General features: G+C 51.3%; 4 protein-coding genes across 4 annotated transcripts; 3 read left to right on the forward strand and 1 right to left on the reverse strand.

Moving 5' to 3' along the window:
• Positions 1-126: 126 nt before the first annotated feature.
• On the forward strand, positions 127-2,471 carry J4E87_000173 (uncharacterized protein; the record flags this gene model as incomplete). Its single annotated transcript, XM_049371832.1, has 3 exons — positions 127-363; positions 419-2,328; positions 2,381-2,471. 3 exons carry the CDS (start codon positions 127-129, stop codon positions 2,469-2,471), a joined length of 2,238 nt encoding a protein of 745 aa, XP_049237966.1.
• A 2,346-nt stretch (positions 2,472-4,817) lies between these two features.
• On the forward strand, positions 4,818-6,471 carry J4E87_000174 (uncharacterized protein; the record flags this gene model as incomplete). The annotated part of the gene is made up of 2 exons (XM_049371833.1): positions 4,818-5,049; positions 5,105-6,471. 2 exons carry the CDS (start codon positions 4,818-4,820, stop codon positions 6,469-6,471), a joined length of 1,599 nt encoding a protein of 532 aa, XP_049237967.1.
• A 5,157-nt stretch (positions 6,472-11,628) lies between these two features.
• On the forward strand, positions 11,629-13,826 carry J4E87_000175 (uncharacterized protein; the record flags this gene model as incomplete). Its single annotated transcript, XM_049371834.1, has 4 exons — positions 11,629-11,785; positions 11,847-12,187; positions 12,242-12,445; positions 12,492-13,826. 4 exons carry the CDS (start codon positions 11,629-11,631, stop codon positions 13,824-13,826), a joined length of 2,037 nt encoding a protein of 678 aa, XP_049237968.1.
• Positions 13,827-13,972: 146 nt separating this feature from the next.
• Positions 13,973-15,112, reverse strand: J4E87_000176 (uncharacterized protein; the record flags this gene model as incomplete). The annotated part of the gene is made up of 1 exon (XM_049371835.1): positions 13,973-15,112. One exon carries the CDS (start codon positions 15,110-15,112, stop codon positions 13,973-13,975), a length of 1,140 nt encoding a protein of 379 aa, XP_049237969.1.
• Positions 15,113-15,146: the final 34 nt, after the last annotated feature.

Consider the following 15,146-nt stretch of genomic DNA (forward strand, 5'->3'; position numbering starts at 1 on the left):
TTGCCAAGACGTCCGACCCGGAGTGCTCGACCCCAGCAAGAGGCCAAGTCACCCCCATCACGCCTTCCCGGTACGAGTGGAGGGGTGTAGGACAACACTGAAGACTTCGCAGACCAGGAATCCATCATGTCGCATGTTAATGGCACGACTAACGGCGCAGCAAAGCGCAGCGGGAGCCAGAAGATACTGAACGACGCGGTGGGCGTGATCAAGAGCCACGAGGGAGATGAAAAGACAGATTACACAAGATGGAGGCTCAAGGACGACCGAGGATGTCAGACATGGCACTATCTGCAAAGCGACGAGGAAATGAAGTCGTGGCCGCAGAGTACAGCGGACAAGTACTTCCTAGGCCTCGACACGGTGCGTGTGCACCTCTTCTAACCGTGTAGACACCAATAACTGACGTTGACCTTAGGAACAACCAGCCCTTGCACCGGCACAGACACCCCTTGAAGCTGCGCACAATGGCCTCACGTTCTTCTCCCAACTCCAACTCCCACCTGGCAACTGGGCTTGCGAATACGGCGGTCCCATGTTCCTCCTCCCCGGCCTCGTAGTCACTTGGTATGTCACCGAGACACCAATACCAGCGTCGCATGCGATCGAGATCAAGAACTACCTCTTTGCCCGCGCGAATCCAGAAGACGGTGGCTGGGGACTACATATCGAGGGAGAGAGTACCGTGTTTGGTACGGCAATGAACTATACCGTCCTCAGGCTGCTTGGCGTCGACGCAGAAGACCCCAGAATGCGGAAGGCGCGGGACACACTTTGGAAGCTAGGTGGCGCGCTCAACGGTCCGCATTGGGCAAAGTTTTGGTTGAGCGTGTTGGGTGTGACGGAATGGGACGTTGTTAATCCCTGTCCACCTGAGCTGTGGCTGCTGCCAGACTGGGTCCCTATCGCGCCGTGGAGGTGGTGGATACATATGCGACAGGTCTTCCTGCCCATGTCCTACATCTACTCCAAGAAGTGGTCATACCCGCTTAATGACCTTACACGTCAACTGCGGGCCGAACTGTTGATGGAGCCATTTGAGAACATCAACTTTGGCGCACGGCGGAATACCATTGCCCCGACGGACAACTACCATGCGAAATCTTGGATGCTCAAGGTCCTCTTTTGGTTCATGGCCGCTATATGGTTCCCATACATCAGGCCCACTTGGATGGTGAAGCGGGCTGAAGAGCATGTATGGTGGCTGATCGAAGCCGAGGATGAGAACACCGACTTCGCCAATCTGGGTCCTGTCAACGGTCCTATGAACATGTTGGCTGCTTATATTAAAGAAGGACCCAAGTCTCATGCTGTTCGCGAGCATCTCAAGACACTTCCGGAGTTCCTCTGGGTAAAGGATGAAGGCATGCTTATGAACGGTACAAACGGTGTACAAACGTGGGACACCGCGTTCCTCATCCAAGCTGTTGACTCTTGCGGCTGGTCAAAGGATACGAAATGGAAGCATATGCTCACGAAGAGTCTTGAGTTCCTAGAAGACCAGCAGATTCTTGAGGAAACCAGGGACCAGCACGCATGCTACCGTCAACAACGCAAAGGTGCTTGGGGCTTCAGTACACGAAAGCAGGGCTACACAGTCAGCGACTGCACATCCGAAGGTCTCAAGAGCACACTTATCCTCCAGAGGGATAACGCATTCCCTGAACTTATCAACGAACGCCGCGTGAAAGATGCCATCGACGTCCTGCTGACTATGCAGAACGCTTCTGGTGGCTGTGCTTCTTATGAGCCGACACGGGGTAGCGTACTCCTTGAACATCTTAACGCAGCAGAAGTCTTCGGTAACATTATGATCGAGTATGACTACCCTGAATGCACAACCGCTGTCGTGACCGCCCTCGACATGTTCCAACATCATTACCCCGATTACCGTGCCGCGGAAATCTCTGCCTTCCGCGACCGCGCGGTGGCATACATTCGCGCCGCCCAACGCCCAGATGGATCTTGGTACGGCAGCTGGGGTATCTGTTTTACCTATGCCGGCATGTTTGCTCTTGAGTCACTCAAGTGCTCTGGAGAGCAGTACAGCAACTCTGAACGTGTGAGAAGGGCGTGTCAGTTCTTCCTAGACAAGCAAATGGAAGATGGAGGCTGGGGCGAGACGTACAAGAGCTGTGAAACCGGTGTCTGGCAGCAGCATCCGCGCAGTCAGGTTGTGCAGACTGCTTGGGTGGTCATCGCAATGATTGAGGGCGGGTTCCCACACAAAGAGCCGCTCGAGAGGGCTGTCAAGCTCATCATGCAGAGGCAGCAAGCCAACGGAGAGTGGTTGCAGGAGGCTATTGAGGGAGTGTTCAACAAGTCTTGGTAAGTTCACGCATTATTGATTGATGATGAATGGTGGCTAACATAAGAACAGTATGATCTCCTATCCGAACTACAAGTTCATCTTCCCGATCAAGGCGCTGGGCATGTATGCAAAGCACTTTGGCGACGACGCGGTGCTTTAAATTAGTTTCCACGGATCCAGCTCTACAGTTGGTAATCTTGGGGGTGAGAATAGTTGCGGGTGGGCGAAGTTGCATACACCAACTCGATAATACTAATACAACGATCAAGCTCCTGTACTTGCAAGGGGCATACAAACTAATTTGCGACATGACTCCAGTGTTATCACAATACTTACCATGCTAACATTGTCCTTTTCATGAGCTCGATCATCATGCGGTACTGCAGCCTCTTCGAAACTGACGCATCTCTTACGACAAACAATAGCTGGGTTTCGCTTGAGACCATACTTTGCGCATACAAAGATCAGTTTTTGGTGTTTCCCTCTATGCCCACAAACAAGACTACATCGCTACGACTAGCCGCTCTGAGCGCGCCAACAACAAACCGATTGGTACCTATTGCTACCAGAACTATGAGTATAAGTACATCTATAAATCCCGTCTGAAAGACCTTTAGAAGCACTGCGAATAGCTCAGCCTTGTACTCATCAGATGGATCGAACGCACACCAATCGGCAAGACGGCGGTGATGGCCTCCCACCTAGCCGAACAGAAGACAACGATCCTGTCGACGAGGGCGAAGACCACTCCAGTACTCCAGCCCGTCGAGGAGGCGGCCCCGATCGCGCTGGTCGAATGAACACAATCTCAGAAGAACCACCTTTGACTGGCCACGACCAAGGACAAGACACGGCCAACACCGCAGAAACAACGCCATCCCGCCTCGCGCGTAGAGCTGCCGAAATCCGCGATTTCAACCGCCGACGCAGGGCGCATGGTTAGACAAACTCGGACACTTCTGGAAACACGCCTTACACGCAGGGGGTTGGCCGTCCATTCGAGAGAACTGAGAGTTCCCTTGACCCTAGCATGAATCGTGCGCGTTCTAATGCGATATGCCCTGATTTTTCACCGAGGCCGGAAGACGTGGAGAGACACAGAGCGAACTTGGAGAGAAGGGCATGGATTGCCGCTGGTAGAAACTCTGGGCCGGTGGAAGAGAGGGAGAGGATCGGGTTCAACAGGCGCCCGACAACTTATCAATTTCGGGCTCATGAGGGATTTCCTCCCAACGGCACGGGGACGCGAGGATTATATGCTGGACGATACCCCATCCCATATGTGAATCCAGCTACTGGAGGAGCGGTTGCGGGAACGGGCGGTTACAGACCATTTGGCAGCGATAACTTCCAAAGCAGCGTTCCAGACCAGTCATCTTCTCGCGACGATGCTAGAAGCGCCGCTGTCTACGACCCTGGCAGCTTTGAGGATACGGATCAATTCTACGTCGAGCCGGCTCCTAAGCCCGAGGATGTCAATCCTAAGGCTGTGGCGTCCCAGCCGGAGGGTAAACCTGGGGGTAACCCCAACCTTTCAAAGCGTAAGGATGAACCGGGTGATGGGCAGAGTGGAGGAAGAGGGCCAGGCACGCCTGGACAGGCTACTTGAGAGGTGCCTCTTGCTGGTTATAGAACGGCGTAATTGTTTAGTTAGAGACATACGTAGAAGCAGAGGGTGTGGCTTGGAGTAAGAAGGTTGTCGATGAGGTAGGTGGGTGGGACAGGTCTGGTAGCTTCGAGGGGTTTCTGGAGGGAATGGATTTCAAGTAGTAGACAACAATGAGATGCTCATAGTAGCATCATAGAGGGGCTCCTGACGTGGGTGTGGATGTCTTCATGCATCTCTTCGACAGCTGGCAGAGTTCCTGAGAGGTGAACCAAACGACAAGAGCACTGGCAATTGATATGCGGCTCGCAGCTTTGACAGTCCGGTTGCTCTTGCACTTTGGTGACGCGTAAGGTGAGATGAGGGGAGAGGCACAGCATTAACCTAATACGTATTAGCGTCGGCGCCGGCCGATCAGGCACGCTGCGATCTCGTAACTATCTGGGCAGTCATGACCGTCAAATACTTTGCTGCAGCACAGGGAGACATTGGTAGCAGACTAGTCATCACTGCGACACCACCTGGGCAGCCCGCAAATCTGGAGAGGAACCCGACAACAAGGTCTCGCCATTGGCAATATCGACTGAGTCTTGCGCTATTGTGGTCGAAGAACACGTTGGGCTATGGCTGCACTTCTAGCACCGGTAAAATCACACTCCTATGTTCGGTAGGTACTACCCCGCTGGAGCGGCCCCGGAGGACTCCACGTGCTGTACGATGAACCTGCGTGAACATCTCTGGGTGCTGGCGGTGCACGACGTATCTTCGTTTCCAGACATTGCACATGCTCACGGATCCTTTGGGCCTTGTTGATCTATCATGACTTCCAATTTAACCATTCCACACCTCCGACAACATGGAAACACCAAGCAACTCATTGTTGATGGCAAACCATATCTTATGTTGGGCGGAGAATTGCAAAACTCGTCGCTCTCGTCTGCCGAATACATGAGCGAGATCTGGCCCAAGATGGTCGCAACGAATGTCAATACTCTACTTGGCTCTGTTAGTTGGGAGATGGTCGAGCCAGAAGAGGGAAAGTTCGACTTCGAAGAGCTGGACAAAGTCATACTGGGCGCTCGAGAACATGGCTTGCACTTAATCTTGTTATGGTTCGGATCTTTTAAAAACGGTATGTTGGTATGCCCTTGCAGCCTATTCCCACATCCTGACACATACATGGCTAGGCAGATCAACGTACACCCCATCATGGGTGAAGACGAATCCAAAACGCTTCCCTCGTGCCGAACTTAGAAAGGCGGGAGGTGTGATTGAGGTTGCGGATGTGCTGTCACTTTTCAATGAGGAGAACGTTGAAGCGGACACAAAAGCATTTCGAAAGTTGCTTAGTCACCTCAAAGAGGTAGACGAGAAACATAGTACTGTATTGATGGTGCAAGTCGAAAACGAAGTCGGCCTGTTGTTTGACAGTCGCGACGGAAGTGCCGAGGCCAACAGAGTCTTCTCCGAACCAGTGCCCGCAGAACTTCTCCAATTCTTGAGCCGCGATTACGATCAACTACACCCCGATCTAAAAGCCAACCTCAAAACCTTTGTCGCGCGATCGAAGCCACAATCTGGCACTTGGGAGGAAGTGTTCGGCGTCGGTAGCAGGACTGACGAGCTCTTCATGGCATATCATTATGCACACTACGTGAACCGTGTGGCAGCAGCCGGAAAAGTGGAGTATCCCATTCCGCTATACACAAATGTATGGCAGAACTATGCGGGAGATGATGCCGATAACGATACCCCCATTGTAGTTGGTGGTGGTGGTCATCCAGGAGATTATCCGTCAGGTGGCGGCACAGTCAATGTCCTCGATATTTGGCTGCAATTCGCACCTGACCTCGAATTCATCGCGCCAGATATCTACCTTAATGAGTACACTAGCTTATGCGGCAAGTACCGACATCGTGGAAATACTCTGTTCATCCCGGAGCAGCGACGAGATGAATACGGGGTTCGGCGCATCTGGATAGCTTACGGAACATTTCAGGCTCTTTTGGCCAGTCCCTTTGGCATCGATACTTTGGAGCCGGAAACCAATCCTTACACAAAGCACTATGGGCTACTATCACAAGTCTCTCAAATCGTACTGGAAGCGCAACGTAACCCAGGCTCGTCGGTGGGGTTTTGTTTTGACGAATTTACCGGCGACAAAGATCCGTCGAAACCCATCAAACAGCGTTTTGGCGATTGGGATATCACTATTGAGCGTTCTTTCGTTTTTGGCAAGCCCGGGACCGGTAGCGGCATGGTCATTTATCGTGGCGGAGCACGCTTTTTGCTTATTGGTTGGGGCTTTCAAGTGATGGGTCAATCGACTAGGGCTGACACGAAGTTTAACGGCATTCTGAAGAACGAAGAAAAGGTCGTGGAAGACATAGCGACAGGAAAGTTACGGACACTGAGGACCTTAGGTGGCGATGAGACGAGGAGTGGAGCCAACGCGATGATGCCGAATGAGGATCCTGACTATGGAGGATTTCCTATCGCTATTACAATTCCGGCCAGAACGGGCATCGCTGAGGTGGAATTCTACTCTTTTTAAGCTTTGGTACTAGATGAACTCGGTGTCGTTAAAGGATGACAGGGGATTTCCCATGGAAGAAGAGATCAACACCAATAGTGACCAGCCAGCTGGGCGCCTAAACGGGAGCGCGGCAGGTTAAGATTGCGAAGGATTCTGGCCCCTGGGCATAAGACGCAACTCACTTTTGTATCAACACATTCATTGAGCGACGCTGTCGTCTGCGTCCTTCAAAACTGCTTCCAAAATCTTACCTGAAGATGGCCCGTTGTTCTTGGTGTTTAGTCGCAGCCTTGGCTGCCTGTCGATCAGCCTTTGCCCAGACCGCGGCAACGGCTGTCGCGTCCTCCACGCCCGCATCATCATCACAAACCTCAGCACCAACATCAAACCTTCCAGCTCTCGAAATCGACGTCATCTTTCCTCGCGAAAATGAAACTTACGACTTTACCTCATCGTTACCCATCGTGTTCGCATTCCAGAATTTGACCGCGGCCGCTGAGCTTGGCCCCTTCACTTTTGCATGGGATATCATGCAAGTAATTGCCTATGTACGAACTGCATGTGAGACAAACACTGACTTCGTACACCCGTCTTTAGGCCGTATCACACCATCGATGACCCAATACCAGGAGGTGTCATAGAGGATCAATGGTCGATAGGCTTTACCGCGGATAATGCATCCACATTTACAACGTCTGATGGATCGCCATATATCCTTGTCAATCACACGAATCCTAGGGATTGGGTCCATGGACCAAACTATGGAGGAAATGCATACTCATTGAGGTGGTACATCCTGTGGGGTGATGTGAATAAGGGATGCGACCATCCTCGGCCTGATATTGGTGTTTCCCATGACACAAAACTTCTCTTTACGCTTCTTCCAGCCTGGCCTAACGAGTGGAAGGCTCCCGACCCGACTACCTTCGGGAATGTTACAGGCAATTGTGCGCAACTGGGCACTTTCGCTATGATTGACGCAAATGAGTCGGACTTGTGTTCGCTGGATCAGCTACAGTGGGGAGATGGGAACCCATGTGCCATCAAGCCTGATGGGCCTATGGTAACAAGCATTTCCAGTGCGGTGGCGAGCTTGTCTTCTGCGCAAAGCGTGGCTACTGCGACTCCAACTACTACCGAATCGTCTACCACGTCGAACGCGGCGTTCGCAACAGGTGTGCCAATTCAGCCAGCGCTCGCTGCGGCCTTCGTTGTTGGTGGATGGGAGCTGTTCCCGCTGTAGGGGTGTTATCGTACACAATGTTACATTTCTGGTGTCTCATATTACTATCTCGAGGGTCGACTTTCAGCCCAAAATTCGGTCGTAATCATGAGCGTATGCAGCAATGCGTCAGGAGAAACTGCTTGCTCATAGGTGCATCCAATGTGCGTAAGGCAAAGGATATGCGGGTGTTTGCCTGCTTTTCTATGCGCTTATTAACCCTGGCATTGCTGCCTGCGCAGTGTGTACAGCCCCGCCGCCTTTCAAGACGCATCACTGAAGGACACCACATCTTAGCATGCCCAACGTCAGAACATATGACAGCTATTGTTCCGATGGCTTACTTCCCGTTCTTAGCATTACCCCCAGAATTGCGCATTATGATTTACTCATACTTTCTACCTACGAGCGATGGTAAAAAGCCTTTTCGACTTCTGGGCAAACAGCCTTTCGTCGGGCTCCGCTGGACTTGTCGAATGATCAAACATGAGATCGACTATGAAGCCTTGAGATGCTCGTGTCGCCTCATTCGGCGTGCAAATTCAAACTACACTTTATCAGTCGATGCTCTGGACATGCGACCCATGAACATGATCATACGAAATGAGGCCGCGCAGCCACGGCGGAACTTTGACACCCTAAATTTATCATTCTGGGAATATCTGCCCAAGTACTCAAGAGTTGATATTGTATACGAGTCCTGTGGACAGCGCGGCATCGATGACCCGGCATTTACCTCAATTTGTCGGGTGATCGCTCAACCATTTAGGAGCCCTCGTGTGAGCCTCCCAACCCCGTTTTACGTCAAACTTCAAAAGTCTGGGGGAAAACTTGCTTCGTCGTCAGACAATTGGTATCTTTCATTCTTTCGTCCTCGAAGAGATGCGACAGCGTACTTGTCAACAAGAGCAGAGTACTACGGTATGAATGGTTCACTCGTAGCCTGCGAATGGGACAATTCCACAAATTTGTTATCCCTGTTTCTGGCGATACTGGCGGGTTTTTCGATATCCGTCCTCATGAGGATACTGTATACTGTCACCGATCTTGGTCAGAGCTAGGGTTAGTTGAGCTGATGATAGTTTGTCGATCATGGAGGAAGGGGTCTTTTGATTCACAGAAAAGACTACACGATGGCACACAGGTCAGGAACCAAAGCTGTGCAGAGATTCTGTATGATTGCAGCTGGGCTTGTCGGTTGAGACTGCAATCTGCCATGCTACTATATTCATTGCTACCACTTCGTGATCATCTCTCATTCCTTAACAGTCCCAATGTTCGTGATATCACTCATCTCTTTCTCATATTCGTGTACTTATTCGAAACAAATTCAGACCTAATCCGACTAGATCTTGACCCTATTTGCGAATGATCGTCGACTAGCTTAAGCTGGAGTGCTCGCCTATAAAGCATTAGCTAGATCGAAAACGGGGTGTGTAATGTTACCTTCTAGGGTGTCGGGGCTAGAAGGACCGCCGCACATGCAGCCTGACAGCTACCAAAAGCAGTATTGCATGCGACGATGGTGGCAGGAGCTGTCGCACCAAGCGTAGCACCCCAAGTCGCGCCTCCTGCAGCGTAACAGGCCATAACGACTGCAGAGCAGCCGGCCTGACAGATTCCATATCCGATCGGACCTGCTGAGGCGATGGGTATGAGCATGAGTAATGCTGCTGCCGCCGAGATGGGAATGACGGAGATCTTCATCGTGACTGTTGTAGTGGCTGTTGTTGAATCTGTAATGGACTTAGCGACGATCGACGGACATACGGAGAAGCTGAACTTACTGGCTAGTTATTCAGAGTGTGCTGTAGTTGGTGTAGAGAGTAATGGCGGGGTTGTAGCTTGATGAGCGCTTGATAAAGACCTGCTGCACGTCCTTTTCATCGGCCTATTTGGGTTACACAACAGCTTGCCACGTCATTTCACCGGTCACCCATCCCCTCACGTCCATAGAGAAGACGAGCGATATGAAATGACAAAGAGAACCTCTTCATGCCTGGTCATTGATGGAAAGAAACTTCCTGCCAGAGCTTCCAATGTGGCCGCAAATCTCGCGCATCGTTACTAACATGGCGTATGCTTCCAAGGTCCAGTCAAAGGGCTTTAAAGTACCGATAGTAACGCGGAAATGACCCTTTCCTTACGAGATGGCAAGATTTGCTTCAGCCGAAGTCAGTCAGCAGTGAAGGCATCTACTGCTGCTGCAATTAGATTTGAAGTAAGCGCAGACTGGAGTATAGTCAGCAGCCCTGAAAGCGGTCTACGACAGATGGCTTTGAATAGGAAAAGTATCAATCTCAGGAAGCCGTATCAGCAATCGACGGAACTCCTAGGCCATTTCAGTATGTCTGAGTACAAATTAGCTATAGGAATGGATTACAAACTGCCCATCTCACTACTGCACCATACCGAGCAGTCTTCATCAACTCACCGGCGCCTAGTAGCAGCGTCACCACTACCCCATCGAGGTGGTTACCGCAGGTGAGATTGAAACGATCTAAAGACTTGCTGGGCACTCATGTTCCTCTTTCTGCAAGAGGAGATAGGTCGCACCTGGGCAGTATGAAGATCATGCGTCAGCCAACCAGATGTGCGGGGTTTAGGCAACAGCTTCCAGAGTCGGTGTATATGACCGCTGCAACTCCATAAATTGGAGCACCCTATCAATTCACAACTCATTCCTGGACGCGGAGCGACTAAACATGGCACCCAACGAAAATAGCCAGTCGTCCTCATCTCTCTTCAGACTACCTGCTGAGATCCGCATCTCAATGTACGAGCTTCTGGACTTTCCGCCTGTTGACAACGAAAAATGTCGTGGACTGATTTTGTCGTGTCGACAAGCAAAGCGCGAGTGCGAAGGAGTTTCGATCCGTGCGACAAAAAGCTGGTTGCTGGCTTACAAGAGGATTGTCCTTTCAAAAAGCGATCTGGGGGTGCGCATCTTGCTACCTGTCGCAACGAGAACGCCTACTGGAATGCATGCTAAGTTCCACACGCTTCGGCATTTGACATTAGTGATTCCTGGATGTGCAATCCATGGCTGCGCTGACCAGCGCCGAGAGTTTTTCGAGGGTTTCCGGCCCTTAAACGCCATCTTCAGCTTGTGGCTCGATAGCCTGACGATACAATTCTCGGGTCCGGTAGGAAGCAGCAGCGAAGGATACGGAATGTGTGGATCGATTACCGAGTGTTTCAGACGCCTTTTCTTCATTCTGGAGAGCGGCTTGACGTATGCGCATGATCCTGTCGGCCAGAGAAGCAATCTCAAGCTCAACAAGTACCGCTCCCTGGTGAAATACTGGCAGCCGCAACCAGCATGGATTAAGAAACTGGTGGTTTCATGGGATCTGACTGAGGAGGGTCTGCGGAGCGAAGACTTGGTGGCGGTCGATGGTCACTGCAGGAAGCGTACAACGGCAGCTTGTCCCGGGTTGCGGAGATTTCACGTCGCCAGCGAAGACGGCCTCCTTGGATCGGAGTCAAGGGAATCTTTCTGTCGATTTCGCCCATCGGAGCCGGAAGATCGCATGGCGGGCCCGAGTATTCAGCACAAAAAGCAATGTCTCAAGTGCGCGTGGCGTGGATGGGACTACCGCCGCTACGTCCGGGGCTTGCCGGTCGAGGATGACGAACGCTGGCTTTAGGAACAATCGCGGAACAATCACGATAACACAGCTGAAGATGTGTGGAAGACCTGGGGTCGTGCTGTTGAAAGTCCGAAGATCCCGCTGGGAGCCGCGCGATCTGGGCGATCCAGGGGCATCCACTAACACCCAAACCAGTAACAAGCGACGCGGGCTTATCAGGAACGATCAAACCTCATTGAACGATCACTGCTACGACTTTCGTGTCTACGTCATGTTTGGAAGTATCGCCGGTCTTCGGATCAAAAGATATGGGGAAGCGCTGCACGCTCTCTCCTTTTGGATCTCTTGGATCGCGCAACCATGTGTGGCATCACTTGTGCGGTCGCATTGCGGGGTCATGGACCGTTAGCGAAGGAACGTGGAGAGTTGAGCAAAACATTGCAAAAGAGTCTGGATACCATCAAGCATCGTGGACCTGATGCAGATGGTCATTGGATCAGCGAAGATTGTCGCGTGGGTACGTCAAGAAGTGACTACGGGTACGGGGAGAACACGTGACTAACATCCTGATCATCTAGCTCTTGGGCACAACAGATTAGCGATCGTCGACTTGAACCCAGAAGGAGAACAGCCATTCCACGATGCAGACAACGACATTCACGCTGTAGTCAACGGCGAGCTGTACGGCTATGAAGAGATTCGGGACCGCCTTAGTGCCGAAGGCTACAAGTTCAAGAGCCAGTCAGACTCTGAGATTGCACTGGCGCTGTACAAGAAGCATGGTCTATCGTTCCTGCCGCACTTGCGCGGAGAGTTCTCATTGTGTCTATATGACTCCAAAGCTCAGGTCTTCATTGCCGCATGCGATCGGTATGCCATCAAGCCCATGTACTACACAATTTTAGACGGCAAATTGCTGGTATGACCGCTCTTCGCTTTTACGAGAAACTTCGGACTGACAACCGCTGGGTAGATCGCTTCCGAAATGAAAGCATTCCTTCCTTTTGGATGGAAACCTGAGTGGGACGTGCAAAGCATCAAAGACGTGGGCTGGTTGTGCGATGGGAGAACCATCTTTCAAGGAGTTTCCAAGATACTGCCTGGTCACTACCTCGTCTGCAGATCGTTCAGCACTATCTCGCAAGACAAGTATTGGGATGTCGACTTCAAAGACAAGGTATGTGCTATGGCGTGTGCATCACGAACATCGCTGACAAGCTTAGCGTGAAATCGAAACGAGAAGTGAAGATGAGATGATCCAGGGTGTCCGAAAGCACCTTGTTGATGCTGTGCGAGATCGACTTCGTGCGGATGTACCAATCGGAGTATTCCTGAGCGGCGGCATCGACTCAAGCGCAATAGCAGGCATGGTCAAGCATCTGATGGACACTGAAGGCGCACAGCTTGGCACAGCTCCAGCATCAGAGCGGATCAATTGCTTTAGCGTTAAGTTTATTGGTGAAGAACACGATGAAGAGCCGATCGCACGTCGCACAGCTGAATGGCTAGGAGTCAAGATGCATCACTGCGAGATGACCGAGGAGAACTTTGCCGCCAACATCGAGAACGCAGTCTGGCACAACGAAGCAGCAGTAACTGATCTAGGCACTGTTGGCAAGTTCTTGCTTTCGAAGCTTACCAGCGATGAAGGTATCAAGGTCGTCCTCACTGGAGAAGGATCAGATGAACACTTTGCGGGATATCGGGAGCTCCTTACGGATTTCGTTCGCGAACCAGATCTATCAAGACCAAATCCCGGGCTTCCGGAAGAAGAGCGCGTGGCAACATTCAAGAGCTTAGAGGGCTCAGAGACATCAGGTCCAAAGGAACTTGCGACATCGGCTGCCATTCGTGCCCAAGTAAACAACACCTCTTTCCTTGGTTTTACGCAGACCGCTTCTCTCCGTGACCCGCTCTTTGCGCCTTGGGTTTTCAACGAGTTTGGACAGAGTGACAAACGTCTTACGGCTGTGAACGCTGTCGATGGCCGTACCCGCGAGCTTATGGCCAAAAAGTGGCATCCGCTTCATACATCGCTGTACATCTGGATAAAGTCATCTCTCGCAAACGGCCTCCTTACCGTACTAGGCGACCGCTGCGAGATGGCCCACAGTGTCGAAGGCCGTCAGCCCTTCCTCGATCATCGCTTAACGGAATATGCGATGAAGCTTCCGCCCTCTGTAAAGTTGCACTACGACCCTCAAACTCGTAGTTTCAGCGAGAAGTGGATTCTCAAAGAAGCCATGAAACCATTCATCACGCCTGAACTCTACGCTCGCAAGAAACATCCCTTCTCTGCTCCAGTGAAGTATAAGCCCGATGGTCCTGTTCACCAGTTGTTCCAGAGACTGATCACGAAGGAGAATGTGGAGGCACTTGGATTTCTGGAGTGGGATAGGTGCAAGGATCTGTTGCATGATGCGATTTACGATGGTGATAGGCCAAAATGGAGTCAGATGATTCTGGTGGGTCAGTTTGTGATTCTGAGTAAGAGGTTTGAGGTCAAGAAGGCTGCACCGGAGTTTGATACGCTGGGGGCAAATGGAGCGACGAGATAGTCTTGGGTGTTCCAACACGAAACGCTCTGCACCAATCTATTCTGTTCTGTATTAAATTGTTTGAGTGTGAAGGACAAATTTACTGAACAAAACACTAGAAGAAACTAGAGTCTGACATCTCTTTTAGCTCCTCCTTCTTCGTCCTCCTAGTCATATTTGATACCAGTCCAGCAGACTTGAACGGGTACATAATCCCATTGTTCACGTGCTTTGCGTACATCATCCCAAGCAACTTCCCACAAGGAATCCCACATACCTCCACCAAAACGATGATGGATCTCATCCAAGCGCACCATACCAACCGAGCTACGTCGATTTGTAGCGTAAAACAAGGACGTATCTGCGTAGAATCTCGATGTGCCAGGGCTGAAGAGATTGGTATCCGCGTGGAATGGCGGTATATCGCCCTCGAACTCCATGGTATCGAGTGATCCATCTACCTCTACAGTATAGAAGCGTTTTCCAAGAAGTACCTGGGGGACATTGGAAGCAGGTCTTGGGGTTGTAGGCGCGATGGTTTGCGGATTTCTGGAATCATGCAAGAGAAGAGCGTCGATAACGGCAGGCTTGCGCTCTGGAATCTCTGCCGATGCAACGCCTCGGTTGCGAAGTTCTCGCTTCAGCTGGTAAGTAGGCAAGCTCTCGTATTCGTCCTCTCGGGTACAGTTACGATAATCCCACGAGACAGTGATGGTGCCGGCAAAGAACTCATCTGTGTCTAAACGGCTGGGACTCCTGTCGATTCCGCTTTCTAGACCCATTAGCATGAGCACTGCTGCTTCTGTCATATCTTCTAGATTCTTCACTACCTGCTGACTCGTATAATGAAGGACAATGTTGTTGATCTCAATAGAAAGTAAGTCCTCGACACCAGTACGAGGATAGCGATCTTTACGAAGGTCGACCAGGTGAACAGGTGCGTTGGTGATCAGCGTCAACTCTGTTAGTCCAGCAAAGTCTTCCATGTTCTTCAGTTGATGCGGTAGTCTCAGCCTATACCCCGTACTCTTGGTGAATCTTCTGCAGATGTCCTGGACATACAGCCACAGATGACGCACGCCCTCCTCTTCAGCTTCTTGTTTTGCCTGCCGACAGGTACCTCTAAAGCCAACCCATTGGGTCGCGTCCTTGGTACGAATTTGACCAAGCGTCATGTAATTGTAGATTAGGTTTCGGACGTCGCCGTTGAGGAGGTTAAAGAAGTAACTGGTCTCGTTCGGGCCTTGTTCGGGAGGGGCTGCATCTTGTGGAATTATGATGTCAGCGACGCGACGGGAGGTCGGCATTGTGATCGACGATGTGGTTATGATTGAAGACTGG

This window comes from Alternaria ethzedia (genome assembly GCF_023757985.1).
Source record: "Alternaria ethzedia strain BMP 0044 chromosome Unknown scaffold_1, whole genome shotgun sequence".
Lineage (NCBI taxonomy): Eukaryota > Fungi > Ascomycota > Dothideomycetes > Pleosporales > Pleosporaceae > Alternaria > Alternaria ethzedia.